Below are 16770 nucleotides of genomic sequence, written 5' to 3'. Positions count from 1 at the left end.
CCTTATTCCCACAGCAAGGGTTGGGTCTTCTCAGTTCGGTTTTTAGATACAGACATGTCAGCATTGGCTGAATTCTGAAGATGATTTTGTGTCCCGTTGTTGCTTTATTCTAAGACTCAGGAACCCGTTTACTTACCAGCTGTGAGAAGCAGCTCTGCTTTGTCTTAGGGGCATCTTCAGTTAACAAAGAGCACTTGGCGTACAGCCCATGACACGTGGAATGTTTCAGATGGGTGAAGATGCTTTCCTTCCGCAGAGTAGCCTGCACTGAAGGTGCCATCCATCGGTCAGTCATCAGCTGATGTGCAGATCACTCTGTACCAGGTGCTGCTGGAAAAGCAGTCAACAGAACTTTTACAGTCCCTATCAATGACATTTTTACAGTAGACAGGCACAAAGCAAAAATTCTACAGCTCTTTAATTACAGACCATCCTAAGTGCCAGGAGAGGGGAAGGCGCTGTCGTATTTCATCTTTTACAAGACACACCACTATTTATATACCTCAAAGAAAGAAAAAAAAAAATCTATGACATGGTGGTAGGATGCCATCAATTTTAAGACATAGCCTAATTTCAGAGGTGTTAAAAACTGTGCCTCTTAGAGTTGAGAAAATATGGAAGAGCATATGATCAGGTTGAGGACTGCCCTAGCATTAGAGTCAGGGAGGGCTTCCCTGAGGATTGGCTTGTAAGCCAAAATGTGAAGGAAGAATAACGCTTAGCTTTCCAGGTGAAGGGGGGAGCCAGTGCCTGAAGAAGGTAAACCTCGATGTCGGTAAGGGCCTCGCTTTTCGGAGGAGCTAAACGAAGATAGGGAAGGAGCCAGGTCAGGCAAGATCTTACAGTCTTTTTAAAGATCTTAAAGCTTTATTCTAATAGCAGAAAGCTATTGAAATCAAGGGAGGAGAGTGACGTGAGCAGATTTGTATTTATACATTTGTTCATCCGTGATTGTACGAGTGCATATCACCTCCAGGAGGTAGAAGGGTCTGAACTGGAAATACGAACTCGGGTTGAAGGAAGCTGTGGGCTGCTGAGGAGGCTACGTTGGAAAGGGAGGAAGCAGGTCTCTAGTAAAAGTCTCCTGGAGTGTTGTTAGGAAGAAGGAGGGCCAACTATGATTTGTTAAGCACTAGCTGTGAGCCCAGAATTTTACATACATGACTTCTATTTGTAGTTACCCTTCAGAAGAAGTAGTACCCCCATTTTATGGCTGGGAAAAAACAGGCCTTAAAAAGTATAATGATGTGCCTTAGCTTTTCAGTTTATTGGTGAAGGAGGCTGACTAGTATAATGGCTTGAAAACAGAGCCTTTGGATGCAGATAGACTAGGCACAGAATTCTGGCGTTGACAACTGAGCAAGTTAACTTACCTGTCTCTGCCAACGTCATTCTCTTCATCTGTAAAATGGGGTTAATACCCCCTACCTTCCAAGGGAGTGATGACAGTTAACTAGGAAACACTTAGTATAGTGCTTGGCATATAGAATATATTTAATAAATGAAATAGTTACTATTATCAGTATTTATATTATCACCATTGTCATTCGGGAAAATACAGGGTTGAACCACAGTCCATACTGAGTCCACCACAGCACACCCCCTATGGAAGAGAGGAGCTTCCTGCATGTGAGCTTAGATTTGGAGCCCAAACAACCATGCCAGCGTTAGGCCAGGACTGGACTCTTAATCAGGCACGTGGGGCAGGACCTGTGTAAGTGGTCAGAGGAGAAAGGAAAGTGCATCACTGACTCAGAAGGCAGGCTTCGCCTGTTTGATTACTCATCTGAAAGGTCTTTATAACTTACCAGGGTGTCTCAGAAAGCAGGTTAGGATGCAGGAATCCTGGAGAGGCAGGACCCAAATAATCATTTGTGTGACTTCTGTTCCTAGGTTTTTCTGAAATACATTCTTGACTATCCCCTGGGTGACAAATTGAGACCAAACTTGGAATTCATGCTTGCTCAACTGAAGTAAGTTTAAGCCATAAACTACACAGGGGCAGAGGGTTAGTATCCTCTGTTTTAATGTGGCAGCTGTCTTAAAAATGACAAAACCTATACCTAATGGCACCTTCTCTAAGGTGTTATCATAGGAATCATTGACTTGATTATCAAACAGTTTGCATGGCTTCGTGTGATGGTTCTGTAGATTGCTTTTCGAATTCAGTCTGAGCATTGATTTTCATTCGAGTCTACTTGAGAATGGTAAAGAATCTCATTAAAGCTACATGGTAGCATGACAGATATAGACAAGCATTAAAATTGGGCAAATGGACTTTTTTTCCGCTTTTTAAGAAATAAACACCTTAAAACAATGTTTAAATTTTAAAAAACAATTATTGGTAAATTTAAAAGATACTAATAAGTCTATCCAATCTTCTTGCCTAGTTACGAACATGAGACCGGGAGAGAGTCTGCTTTGGAAATGATCTCCTATCTCTTTGACACATTCCCTCAGGTACCTTGAATCACAAACTGTAGCTGCATTCCCCTTGAGCCCTGGGAGCCACAGTCCTCCCCTACGGGCACCTGTGAGAATTCCAGTCTGACGGTGCTCATATTTGCCTGTTTTCTTTTAGGGACTGCTCCATGAGAACTGCGGAATGTTCTTTATTCCTCTATGTCTAATGATGGTGAATGATGACTCTGCCATGTGCAAAAAGATGGCATCCATGACAATCAAATCCTTACTCAGTAAAATCAACCTTGAGAAAAAAGATTGGCTCTTTGATATGGTTACCACCTGGTTTGGAGCAAAAAAGGTTAGGGTTGCTTTTAGTCATATTTCAATGAAAAGTCTTAGTTTTTTGTGTTCACTTTAAATAAGAATACATATGTAGTCCCATTACGTGATTGTCAGCCAATTACACTGCTACATGAATGTATCATTTATGTACTTAACCAGTCCCCATTGATGAATATCTTTGTTTTCAGTTTTGCTCATTCAGCTAATGAAATGTAATTTTTGTCAATGATTGTATCTCATTGCTGACTCTACCACCATCATCAGTGGCCCTTGTTTGTGGAGTGTAAACAACATGTGTCATATCTTAATACTGGCTTTAAGTTTTAAAGTCAGAATGGGGGATGGGGTACTGAATGAAATTTCAGTTTTTTTTATTAAAAATTTTTTATTTTTGATGTATAATTGGCATACAATGTTATATTAGTTTCAAATATACAACATATTGATTCAACAGTTCTGTACACTTTTGGTACTCACCATTTTCTTTTTATTTAAAATGGGGAAAAAAGTATTCGTGGGTAATGATGAGTTCCATTTTTTTTTAAATGTTATTCTTGGGTATGAAGATTTCTCCATATTTTTCATGTTAGCCACCAAAGACACATATTCTATTGATTTCTGGCATCATAAAGAAATATTGAGGATAGAGTCATGCCCACCTTCATTTTACGATTTTGGGAATGGCCTCCCAAGTTGTGTTAACATTGTCTTCTGGTGGTTTATTTTTGGTAGAGCTTAAATAGACAACTGGCTGCCCTCATCTGTGGCTTGTTTGTGGAAAGTGAAGGAGTCTCTTTTGAGAGAAGACTTGGAACTATTCTTCCTGTGATCGAAAAGGAAATTGATCCCCAAAACTTTGAAGATGTAAGTAATTTGCCAGAGGATAAAACTTTTGCTTATTTTTGTTGTTTTACTTAAGGTGGCTTAGCTAATAGATTAAATATTATTTGTGCTCAAAAAATGTTTATTAATGAAAGCAAGAATTGTGTAGTTGGGGGGAAAAAAAGAATTGTGTAATTGGATCTTTTTTTTTAAATGAGATTTAAAGTGAGTTATCTTCCATAGTATATGAAGATCTAAATCTCCCCGCGGGGTGATTTTGCCAGTCCACCACCACCCGCTGTGGACATTTAGCAACATCTGGAGACATTTTTCTGTTTGTCACAACTGGAGGGTGCAGGGTGCTGCTAGCATCTAGTGGGCAGAGGCCAGGAATGCTGTGGATCATTCCAGAGTGCACAGGGCAGCTCCCCACAACAGAGAATTATCTGACCCAAAATGTCAGTTGATGTTGAGAAACCCTGGTACAGATTTACATGCTGGAGTAAAAACATGCGTCAGAGACTTTGAACTTGTCTTAATTGATTTACATCCATCCTGTTTTTAGATCATGGAAGAGACGGAAGAAAAAGCTGCAGATCGCCTTCTGTTTAGTTTTCTTACATTGATTAGTAAACTCATCAAGGAATGTAATATTATTCAGTTTACCAAGCCCTCTGAGACGTTGAATAAAATCTGGAGTAAGTGTTGCCTTTTTATTTAAATCTAAAAACAAACACATTAGTTGTGATAGAATTATTGAAAAAAGATTTGGGAAATTAGAATATGAATCCTTAAAAGTATATGATGTCAGGGAAAAAGTCCATGAGAAAAAGATTTTAAAGGCCGTTTCAAATTATGATTACAGTGAAAATGCTTCTAAGAAAAGTAATATATACTTTTGACTTCACAAGTAATACATTTCATTATCTTGTTTGTACCTAAATAAGAATATTATTGTACCAAAACATACTTAGTACATGGTTTTTTAAAATAGCTATAAATAGTCCACCATGCAAATGTGCCATAATTTTGTAAACCATTTAACTTCTATGGGACATTCAAGTTATTATATATCACTCTTCAAATGAAAAGTAAGATCCTAGAATTTTTAATTTAACATACTCAATTTTGATTATTCTGTAGGAAATAGACATGGGAATGAATGCTTTAAGTTACCCACCTGTTTTAAGAGAACTCATGGGCCTATGAGAAATCATACAGTTACTAAGTTACTATATGGCCCACTCTGGTATGACTTCACTGAGGCATGGCCAGATTGTTACAAAATAGAGTACACAGAGAACAAAAGTAAAACCCTGTTTATGAAATAAACCAGCACAGACTAAAACTCAGCTATGACATGGCTCATCCAGAATTTTACTCCTGTTCCCTAAAACCCACAAGGCTTTTCACAGTGGCCGTGTAACAGGAGTATAGGCTTTGGGGCCAGATGAAGCTGGACCCAGGCCTGGTTTTGCCTTTTACAGTTTGGCACCTCAGCTAGCCCGTCTGAAACCTTTCTTCATCTGTAAAATGGAACTGACAGGTCTCATGTCACAGAACTGTTGTGAGGTCTAAACAAGATACTATATGTAACACACTTAGCCCTGTGCCTGGCACACAGAAAGCCTCAAGAAATAACTTTCCACTGATTTCAAGAATTATTAGAAACAAACTTAATTTAGAAATTGTAAATGTTACAGCCACCTTATCTCCCCTGAACCTGAAACTAATTCTGTTTCTAGGCTTACTTATACCTCTTTTGTCATTCACCATGTTAGAGTTGGTTTTCTAGTTGTTTCCAGTGTTTCACCACCTCACTTCTCCCTAGCTCCTTGAGAGCTTCTGGGAAGCAGGGACTATTTTGTCCATCTTTGGTTCCTAAATCCAAGCACATAATAGATAATGAATGCCTACACTAATCATATTTACCACCAAAGAGTCAGGAAAGTTGAGACCTCTGAAAATGCATTTTGGTTCCCTTAGGTTATGTGCACTGTCACCTGAGACATCCACACAGCTGGGTGTGGCTCACTGCAGCCCAGATTTTTGGATTACTCTTTGCCTCTTGCCAACCAGAGGAACTTATTAGAAGACAGAAGGCCAAAAAAGCTAAAAAGAAACTCTCAGTACCTGTAGCAATAAGGTTCCTAACAAATGATCTTGAACAAAAGGTAAGGTTTCCCTAAAACCTTTTTCTTCCTTGTGATCTCCGTGAGATGTTCGTTCTGCTTCCTGCGACTGTCCTGGGGTTGGCCCTTGGGAGCAGCTCTTTACCAGCTGACTCGTCGCACGTGTGATTGTATAGGAGCAGTAGGAACTACAGACAGGTCAACCTCGAGGCCAGAGTTTTCCGAAATACATTATAGACTATCAGCCCAGTCAGACTTCTGCTTATTTAGCATATTCATCCTCTATTATTTGTTCAAATTCTTTTTTTTTTCCACCCTCAAATTCTTTATCAACATGGGAAAATATTTTTTAAATGAGATCAATACCATCAGTCCTGCCTCCTGAATGAGATCATGTTCATAAAATATTACAGACCGTGTTATATCCATCTCTGATTTCCTAGGGCCTAAAAGAATGTATGACTCATAGTGGGAACTCCATAAATACTGAACAAGTAGAAGATGGAAGGGAAGGAAAGAAGGAAAAAAATATTGGAATGTTGTCAAGTTTTCTACTAATAATCTGAGGGATTATATCTCCCCAGAGCTTGAAAGTATCCCATTTTTGGGGGCTGAAGTGCTTGGGGCAGGTAGAAGGAAACAGTGACACAATTTCTGGTCATGGACCTTCCCTCTCCAGACCTATACAGGTCATTCAAGCAAAATCTAGCACCACAGTTGTATTATGGTTAGTTAGTTGGAGTTTTTAAAAACAATGAGAAATACCCTCCATTATATCTGCCAATGTCCATTTTCTTTTCACAGATGAAAAGTATCTCCCTAGCCTCTTGCCATCAATTGCATTCCAAATACTTAGATCAATCTCTAGGAGAGCAGGTAAGTATTGTCATCCTTCTGGTTTAATAGAAGGGATTTAGTCTACCAAGTCTAGGAATAGGCTTACATTTGGTATTTGTGTTTGTTTTCCTATTTGAATGCTTAGGGAATTAAATAGACATACACTGAAATACATGTTCAATTATCGCATAGATCTCATCAGCTCTGGGATTCATGTTGGGGTTATTCTTGGCTCCATTTGAAATTCCCAATAAAAATGATGCAGTGGGAGGCTATTTATTAATCTTTTCATGTTCAGTTTTAAGATCTATTTCACACTGTGACCAAAGCTTTGAAGGGCATTGGTTGACTGGATTGATTGTGATTGTTCCTGTAATAAACTATTACTGAATTTCCTTTCCATACCCCTGGAAGCTGAAGAGAAAGTAATGGTCATGGTACAGTGTGGTCTGAGAATTGTATATCCTTAACAGAAGGCACATAAGTCACTAAAAAGTTTTATGGATTGTCATATAAAATGTAACGTAAGTAAAATGTAGATAGGAAAGCATTTATAAATATGCAACAAATGTAAATTACTTTTGAATAGGGTCACTGTTACCTTTATTAAAAATCTTTGATAAAGCCGTTGGGTTGGTATATGACGACACAGATGTGGTATCTGGATATAAGCAAGACACGTGATCATGACTCTTGTCATAATGGACAAGATGGAGCAGCAGTGTAGATTAAGTGATGGGACGCTGGAAACTGAACGTTGTATCCAAAGAGTGATCTCAAGTAGCATGCCATAAACCCTGATACTTCCATCACTTTTTCATGAAAATATAGCATGCTTCATTATATGGCAGGGCCAGAGAAAGAATGGAAAGCTATTCAGTGGATAGCAAAGTGAGACCAGAGAATTCCTGCCAGGGCAGTAGCAGGTAGGGTCTGACACAATCCCAGTCTTAACAGAGGTTGACAGATACAACCATAGAAATTTGGGACAGGAAGGAATTTACTAATACTGATCCAGGATGAAAGAAATTACAGAATTTAGTTCGCCGTAATCTTAGGGTAAAGTGGCTGCCACAAGGGGAAAAGGCATCCAAAACTGTGACTGTCTTCAGGAAGACCAGTGTTCCAGAGGGAAATTCTAATCTTGACATGAATTCTTGATGGCTGGGCTAGGTTTGGACAGTGTGTGGAGTTCTGAGTCCTTCATTTGGGGGAAACTTTTGACACAAAGCACCTCCAAAAGAGCATCACGGAAGGTAAAGGAACCCAAAACCACTTGGCTTCCTCCTTCGCATCATTAGTGTGAAATAATCTATGTCAGAGATTTCATGGATATCAGAGTTAGGGGCTCAATATATGGGTCCATTATTATAAGTATAAAATTGGTCCCTGGGCTGTTTAATTGGATCAGATGGGATTAGAGTTGAATGAGAATGCTGTGTATAAAGGCATTGCTCAATAAATGGAAACTGTTATTTCTATGAAGAGATTTAATGGAGGAGAGATGAAAGCTCTCTTAAAAATGTAAATGGATAGTCGGGAATGAAATTGTTTCTTTAGTATTCTTTGTGACCTTGAAGGGTTAAAGCAGGCCAACTAGATGAGTTACATGAAAATGGGTTTGGATATACTATAAAGTAGAACCGAAGATTATCAAAATATGGAACAATCATCAGTTTAATAGTACAAAACCCAGTTATGTTTTTTTTTCTAATTGTAGGATACCTGTTTTTTACTAAACTATATTTATTTCAAAATCAAAGTCCCAATTCCTCCCTTTCTCTCCCCTCCCCCTTGAAGGTCGTTAAGAATTTGTTATTTGTAGCCAAAGTCTTATATTTACTGGAACCCGAATCTGAGGATAAGCAAGGTGAGATAAAGGAAGACATGGAAGAACAAGAAGCTTTACAAGATGGTGTGGCCAGAGAGGAAGTAAAAAAACACAAGTCCTATGCAGATGAGAAGATGGACTCTGACAAAGAAGAGAACGAGGCACAGGAAGAACGCAGCAGGCCAGCCACACTGCTGTGGTTGATCCAGAAGTTGTCCCGGATCGCAAAACTGGAGGCTGCCTATTCACCTAGAAACCCCTTAAAGGTGCGATGAATGTATAGAATGACTAAGTAGTCATTTTTAAAAATACATTTAAAAAGCATTTTAGTGGTATTAGTAATCCTCCCAAGTCTCTAGGAACTTTTTAACCCAAAACTGCAGCAATAATAGCTGCCCCAAAGAGACCGTGTTTCCTAAGTTAACTGTTTGTATGGCTGCAGTAAGAAACATACTTCATATGAACAATGATCTGTACTTTCAGAGAACGTGCATCTTTAAATTTCTCGGAGCTGTAGCAATGGATCTTGGAATAGACAAGGTGAAGCCGTATCTCCCAGTGATCATAGCTCCTTTGTTCCGAGAACTGAACAGCACCTACTCGGACCAGGGTAACTGCAGCCCGTCTTCTGAATACTTGCACCTTAGGGATCTTCACTTCTCTCCTGAATGCTTCCTTCTTCCTTTCTGTCCTCCCTCCCTCACTGCCAGAGTTTAAGAAAACTTGTTAGGCATCAAAACAGTTGGTACCAAACAAATAAGGCATGTTTGTTATACTTGACTGCCTACTATGTGCTTTCTTATGTTGAAGAGTGAATGTTTCTCTCCTAAAAAATGTTTTACTCCTAAGCACAGGTTAAATATTCAAAGAAATCTATAACTTGAAGTGGTTCTCAACTTCATGGTGCTATGGACAATAATGAACAATAAAATGTCATGATATTCTCTTATTGTGACTTGTAAGGTAAAAGTGTGAAATATTTTTTAAAAAGATTTTATTTGAGAGAGCATGAGCAGGGATGAGGGACAGAGGGAGCAGCAGACTCCCCACTGAGCACAAAGCCCCATGTAGGGCTTGATTCCAGGACCCTGAGATCATGACCTGCGCGGAAGGCAGACACTTAAGGCAGCAGCTTAACCAACTGAGCCACCCAGGTGCCCTGAAAGTGTGAAATATTTTTAAAATATTTTTACTTTTCCTATTTTTCATTTTTCCTGTCTGGGCATTTGGTACATTTTCCTCACCAATCCTAAATGGTTTCTTTTGATAATAGGAAAAGAGGAAATTGGGAACTGGAAAGAGAGGAGGTAAAGTGGGTATTAAGTTTTAAAATAAAACAAAGTGAATGTCAAAGCAGGAGCTATTTTAGTCTTAGCAACCTTGAGAAAGTTTCCTCCCTCTCAGAGGAAAAAGCAGAGGTCAAGGCCAGGTCTGCTTTGGTTCTCATCACCCAACATTTATTGAGCCCCTAATATTGAGCCCCAGGCACTGGGGGTTCAATGGCAGAAAAGACCCTATTCTCCATCTTCAAGAAATTTGTAATCTAGAACAGCTCCTGAAATTGAATACAAAAATCTGAATTATTTGCATTTGGGAGACAGAAGGCAGGGAAGGGTAGGAAAGCAAAGATTTTTGTTAGGTTCTCAGAGACTTTGATCCCCTCTCGAAAAAAGGTTATGGCCAGAGCTAAACATCTATGACCCATGAATTAGGGCCTAGAGACATACTTACCTTTCCCCTGTCTGCAGAGTTGAGCAGGTTAATAAAGTAACCCAAAATGTTTTTGTCAGGTTCTCAAATTAGTGTCTTCTGAGCCAGGATTCCAGTGGAAAGTGGGCTTCATGGTCTGTGACTTCTTGGTGCATCCCAGAGGAGTGGTGGCTGGGAGTGTCATGCCCAACACTTCTGTTCTCCCATCTCAGAAATGTAAAGGCTGGATTTAGATTGGTGTTTAATGTTCAAGTAATAAAAGTGATAATGCCACAGGAGTTCAAATTTTGCATGTTGTTGATTTTATAGATGTTCAAATGTATCCTTTTCTACGTGACTGTCTCTGATTATTACTCTGTATGTGATTAGATCCTCTGCTGAAGAATCTATCCCAGGAAATCATAGAATTACTCAAAAAGCTGGTTGGACTTGAGAGCTTCTCCTTGGCCTTTGCCTCAGTACAGAAACAGGCTAATGAGAAAAGGGCACTCCGGAAAAAGAGGAAGGCTTTAGAGGTACGTTTGCTGTTTGAAAATATGATGTGTTTATTAGACTTAATATTTTTAACCAGGGGTGTGTGCATGCGTGTGTCACACTTACCCAGGGAGGAAAGAGGAACTGGCTGTGTTTGAGAAGTGGGGACTTTACAGTTTGGGGGCTCCAGATTCTCTTTAATGGGAATGTGTTGCATGTGTGATATTTAAAGGTGAACAAAACGGCCCATTTCTGCATTGGATTTTTTTTATTGGTTTAACATTTACTTTAAAAGTAATATAAAATTTCTATTTTTTTTTTTCCAGTTCGTAACTAATCCTGATATTGCTGCCAAGAAAAAGCTGAAGAAACACAAAAATAAAAGTGAAGCCAAGAAGAGAAAGATAGAGTTCCTGCGTCCGGGCTATAAGACCAAGAGACAAAAGAGCCACAGCCTGAAAGACTTAGCAATGGTGGAGTAATGTGTTCCCTCTGCTGATAAAGTATCTCGGTTTACCCCAAAGCATGAACTTCTCAGTATATCTGCTGGTCTGAAATCACAGCAGGCTTTATTATTTAAGTTAAACTGGCACAGATTGTATATTACACAGTTTAAGATAATCATGCTCATATTTTTTTAAATTAAAACATTTTCATAATATTACTGTATCTTCACTGTCTAAAAAATGTGACACTAGTGATAATATGGTTTTTTTTAAGACATGTTTTAAAATAGCAAGACAGAATGTAGAAGTTAGGAATAAAACAAGTGATCTGCAATACTTTTATGGAGAAAATTATAAAACTTTATCAAAAGGCATTAAAAGAAATCTGCACAAATGGAGAAATAACCGTGTTCATGGACAGGTTATCGTAAGATACTAGTTCTTCCCAAGTTGGATCTCATTGGTTAAAGGCCCATCTGTATGGGCCTTCATATTATCCTAACAAGTGGATTCTAGAATTTATATGGAAAATAAGCTGGAAATAGCCATGATGCTCTTAAAAAGGGTAACAGGGTGAGGAGTTTTCCCTGTCAGATTATCAAAACTAAGTCACAAGAAGTGCCATCTATAGTGAACATGTGATAAATTCTACATGAAAATTAAAATTTTTCTGCTTGTGCAGACACAACTGGGATTCGGTATGTAGCATATGCGGATAATGAATGTAGTACCCAGGTTATGTAATGAATAAACTATGAATCAACAAAGACAGTCCAGTAGAGAAAGTGTCAGAAGGGAGAAACAGGCATTGCAGAGAAGAAAAATACATGGCCCTTAAACATTAATACTTACCTGATGTGGCTATACCGGTTCTTAAACATTCAAGTACTTATGTACTAGTTGGTAAGTAGTCACTACCTTGAGAGACACAAGCGCCACCCTGGCTATGTGAGTCCCTAGATTCCCGATCTCCCCACACCAGAAATTACAGGATTACCACCTGGACTAGTAGGGGTCCTCCTACATCAGCTATGTCTGGTTATTAAATATTTTGAATCACTCCTGTGTTCAACATCAATAATTAAAAAAATACAAATTAACATCAGAATGAAATTCCATTTTGAACCCTTTAGGTTGATAAGGTTGACAATGCCAAATGCTGGCAAGCATGGTGAAGCAAAGAGAACTCTTATAAACCACTCTGGAAAACAATTTGGTGTTACCTTGTTCACCTACATGGTGTCTTTGTCTCAATCTATACCTGATGTGGAAGCAATATTCTTTAGTGCTCAATATATTTGGAAGGGAGGGGGGAAGAAGAACACATCCTATATGCCAGGCACTTTGCTAACATTTTGTTTAGTCCTCATACTATTCCCGAGAGCTGCCTAAAACTGGTTCTTACTTTACAGGTGAAGAAACTGAGACTCAGATTAAATACGTTACACCTAAGGGTAACACAGGCTGCAGGTGGCGTAATCAGGATTCACACCCAGGATTGAAAGCCTGTGCTTTTTATAATTTCTAGTTATGGAGTCAGAATATAGCATATGGCATAGAAATCAAATGTTCAAACATTCTTGAACTTCAGCATCTGTGTTTTGATGGAGTTTGTCTCAAACAGGAATTCTCATACTTCCAAGGGGTCTGTAATGTGCCAAAAGCATAAACATGGGGCATCACAGAAGGCTGACTGTAATTAATTCTAAGTGATTTAAAGTACATGTACTGCTTTTATAAAAATATTTAAAATAAAAAATCAGAAGTTTACATTAAAGCAAAAATCGGAACAAATATCTCAGGAATATTGGGCACAATTTAGTAAATATTTATTGAGTGCGTATATGCCCAGTGCACCACACTAGATGCAAGAGATACTAACAATAAATAAGGTATGGTCCCTACCCTCAAGGAGCTTATATTTCCACAACTTAAAGTGCATCTCAAGTATTTTAATAACAAAATTCCACCACTGTTTTTTAAATGTGACCACATGACACAGCACAGTTACCAACTAGAGTTATAAGACAGAGTATTAGAGCTAAAAGAAACCATTGATATGATTTGTCCAAGTTTCTTATTTTACGGAAAACAAACAAACTGAAGGAATGTCCATTTGTGCCTAGAACTCATGTGTTCAGATTTTAAGTTTGGTGCTTTTCCCATTTTCAGGGTTCTCCAAATATTCAGATTTTTATAAATATCATTCAAACTCCTATAACTTACCTATATAGTTGTTTTCTGCTAGACAAGGACCTCATAATTTATACCACGTTAAAATTAGTGTATGCTCTATTTACCCCATTCTAGTCCTTGTGATAAAACGGAGATCACAAGCATTCAAGTGCTGGTGTATTTGCTACTACTTCGTGTGTGCTCAGTATTCAAGATGGCAAGAGCTATGTGCTGGGCAGCAATGGCCTGCCGGGGCTTCTCTTCCCCACACTTCTCACAGTGTTCCTAAAGTGCTGGGGTGGGGGGGGCATTTAGCTGCTTAGGTACACACCCAGCCACTGACCAGAAGGGAACCCAAGGATAAGCTGAAGAAGTACTATTTTCCTAGTTGGCAAACATATAACCTACTATTTCAACCATGCACATACTCTAAGGTGCCATCATGTGCCAGGCACCACACTGGATTCTGAGGATATTTATATGAAAATGTCTGTCCATCAGGAGTGATTTGGAAACTATGACACGATGTTAATTACAGGCTCAATAATATTAGGTGCAGCACTGAGAACACTTGGGCCTGGAAGAAGGTCTCCAAAAAAGACTTCAGAGACCAAATTAAGAATGGGTGCTGGGGAATGGGTAAAAAGAGTAAAGTCCCGCAGGTGAAAAGAGAAAGCCACATTCATTTGATCTAAATGACTAAAAGTATGAAGGAAAGAGGCTAGAAGCCTCTGGAAAGGCAGTAGCAGGACAGGGAATGGACCACTACTGTTCCCAAGGACACCAATGAGGGGCATCAAGGTTTTTAAATGCTGGTTGTCCAACTTAAAGATTCCCCCCAGTTTAAGTAAATACAAGGGACCATATTCTGTCACCACGGTAGCCAATCCTGTGGTAAACTGGGTAGTTTGAAAAGTTCCTTTGTGTTCATAATTGTTTTGATACCCTAGCAGTAAGTGTACTTTTTAAAACCAAGAATGCTCAATTTCTCCCTGTACAACCAGTAATGTTTTGACTTTACACCAAATTTACATGTCCAATTACAGATAAAAGAAATGAAAGACAGTAAAGACATCTCTTACAATGCTTCTTAAAATAGATTTTTTTAAATTTCCTTTAATATGTTGTAGATTCCATCAAATATAACCATTTATGACTGTTTTTACTACCTCTACTAGTATAGACAAATTTATAGAAATTATTTTTAATGTACTGTACCTATTTCAATTAGCATAATTTTATTTAAGCAATTAAGGTTGTCTGTGTTGCCAGTGTTGACATTTTCAGGAATTTATGATATAGTTTATGGGATAAGCTTGACACTGAAATCTTACTTTGAGCCCTGTTCCAGCCTCGCTAGCAGGTGACCCTGAGCAAGCCAACTTATCAGAACCTCGGGTCCATGTCCATAAAATAAAGACATTACAACCTCTCCTACCTACATCACAGGGCTCCTGTATATATGTAAAAATTTTTTGGCAACCATAAAGTACTATAAAATGACAATTACAGACGTCAATGAGGTTAGCCACCAAAATAATTTTTCAGCTTCATGCCTATACCCAAAAGCTTTTAAACAAAACAGCTTAAATAAAGTGGTCATTAAGCAAATGAAGACTGTATTACCCACACTCTGTTTCTACTCTACGGAGTCTAATCTTTGGAAGAACTTAATTCATTTTAGGGGAAAAAAATCTGAGTTAAGATATTTATTAGTGTTTATACAAACAAGCTGCAACCATTAATTCAAAAATAGGAGGGTTTTTCCTCAATAAGAGTACATTCTTTAATAGGACTCTATTTGAATAAGAATTCCATACAAATAGAATATATACTTAACACAAGAAAGCAAGGAAGGATTTTACATTACACAGAACATTCAGTTGGTTCAATCATGGGTGAGTTACCTTCCAACCAAATACTTATTTTTTATATTTATTACAAATATTGCAGTCAGTTCAGTATATGCCAACGATCACACAGTTTTAATATTTAGTAGCATGAAGCACACTTAACTGTTTCCAAAGGGATATGTGATGTAGTCTTCATTTCATAGGGGTAGAAGTGATTGAATTACTGTCTGCTCTTTAATGTTTCAACTAACCTGTGAAGAGATGAACAGTTTCATAATATTAACTTCAAACTTTCAGGTATAAGGCATGATCATTTAAGTTTTATACTGAAAGTGGATTCCAAAGCACTTTAAATGATGAAGGCTAAGACAATTACACTAGAGAATGGCGTTAAGGACCCAATTTCCATGAAGGCCTTTTAGCTTTCACTTTTGTCTATGCTCTGAATGAATAATCAAAAAGACCAAGTATCTTCTTTCTGGGCTGTAATTACTGCAGCACGGGCAGATGTGGATAACTCAGAGGTTAAAACTAGTCCCAGTCCTCCTGGAGCTTAAAATCTAATAAGTAGATGCACAAATCAATTACAGGGCAGTATAACTACTGTATCACTGGTCTGTGACAAGGACATCCAACTATATGTGTGGTAAGGCAGTGGGCATGGAGACATGCAAGGCAAGGTTTTTGAGAAGACAGTCTTAACCTAAGTCCTGAAGGATAAGGAATTGGAGAATGTGGTGAGGAAGGAAAAGTTAAAAAAAATGGCAGAGGGCTGGCTTATCTAACTATCATCAGGTAGGTGTGGCAGAAGTAACAGCCTGATGCATATGAAGACCAGTGGAAGAAGAGGCTGGAGGAACTTAATATGATAAGCTGCTAAGTAATCTGAATTTCATCCTTAAGACTAAAAGGAAATCACACGTGTGCAAACAGCTGCACACACAAACAAATGCACAGATGGCTTCTGGAAATATACTTAACCATTCCATTGCCTCATCAAGGCCAGTGCCTTTGGTTGCTGAAGTTTTGAATATCTGCCATTTTCGGTCCTTCAATGCAGGTAACCCAAGTGAATTTGCCATCTCTGAGGGAGTCATGGCCTGTTCCATGTCCTGCTTATTTGCAAACACCACTAAAATGGCTTTTCTCAGCTCTTCTTCCTAAATAAAATAGATATATTTATTGACTGAATCAATTAAAAATTACTTCCTAAAGAATGAATACAATTTTTAGTTCTTTCGCATACAATTGTACAAGTCCAATCCTAATATCACAAATAACAATCCAGCACAACTCAAGAACTGTAAACTAACAGCCCATTTCTTTTACACGTACTTTTTAGGATAAAAATCCATACCATTTGAATTATATCTGACTGAAGCTTTTATTTTAAAAATCCATTATACTGAAAGCAGTTAAACAGTCCCTTAAAATTCTTTATACTTGAATTTAGTCTAAGAAGCTCTTATAAATATGATGCTACACTGAAAAAAATTAAGCAAAAGTTTAAAACTATTAGGTCTGCAATTTATAACTCAGAAGCCATTAAGAAGTCAGTAGTCAAGAAATCAGAAGTCCAAAGTATTCCAAGAATGCTTCTACCTAGGTAATCAAATGGCCTAGAAAACTTGTATTTAAGCATTCAATTATTGGCTAATTCACAATCATAGTTCTGGTAGGAAAAGGAAACTTAGTCATCTAATTTACTCAAGCAAAGGCAATTTCATTATTACTTAATTTAA

At 38.2% G+C, this 16770-nt stretch overlaps 2 protein-coding genes across 8 annotated transcripts in view; one reads left to right on the top strand and one right to left on the bottom strand.

Annotated features, from left to right (window-relative positions):
- Positions 1-11215, top strand: part of UTP20 (UTP20 small subunit processome component) — a 91478-nt gene extending 80263 nt beyond the window's left edge. For all 3 annotated transcript variants that reach the window (XM_026499815.4, XM_026499814.4, XM_044384486.3), the window contains 11 exons: positions 1894-1973; positions 2391-2460; positions 2582-2764; positions 3481-3612; positions 4136-4268; positions 5557-5744; positions 6507-6578; positions 8340-8636; positions 8854-8980; positions 10450-10595; positions 10881-11215. In XM_026499815.4, the coding sequence (XP_026355600.2) occupies positions 1894-1973; positions 2391-2460; positions 2582-2764; positions 3481-3612; positions 4136-4268; positions 5557-5744; positions 6507-6578; positions 8340-8636; positions 8854-8980; positions 10450-10595; positions 10881-11036 (1584 nt within the window). In that variant the 3' untranslated portion in view covers positions 11037-11215. The remainder of the gene's footprint in view (positions 1-1893; positions 1974-2390; positions 2461-2581; positions 2765-3480; positions 3613-4135; positions 4269-5556; positions 5745-6506; positions 6579-8339; positions 8637-8853; positions 8981-10449; positions 10596-10880) is intronic.
- ARL1 (ADP ribosylation factor like GTPase 1) overlaps positions 1-16770 on the bottom strand; it is a 34424-nt gene that overhangs the window by 9894 nt on the left and 7760 nt on the right. For 2 of the 5 annotated variants that reach the window (XM_057316154.1, XM_057316157.1), the window contains exon 5: positions 137-16188. In XM_057316154.1, coding sequence (XP_057172137.1) covers positions 15889-16188 — 300 coding nt within the window. In that variant the 3' untranslated portion in view covers positions 137-15888. The remainder of the gene's footprint in view (positions 1-136; positions 16189-16770) is intronic. The other 3 variants (XM_057316155.1, XM_057316156.1, XM_026499816.4) reach the window with 3 other exon arrangements.

This window comes from Ursus arctos, unplaced genomic scaffold, assembly GCF_023065955.2.
Source record: "Ursus arctos isolate Adak ecotype North America unplaced genomic scaffold, UrsArc2.0 scaffold_21, whole genome shotgun sequence".
NCBI classification, from domain to species: Eukaryota; Metazoa; Chordata; class Mammalia; order Carnivora; family Ursidae; genus Ursus; species Ursus arctos.
The sequence above is the reverse complement of the archived record's forward strand: the minus strand, read 5'-3'. Positions and strand labels throughout refer to the sequence as shown.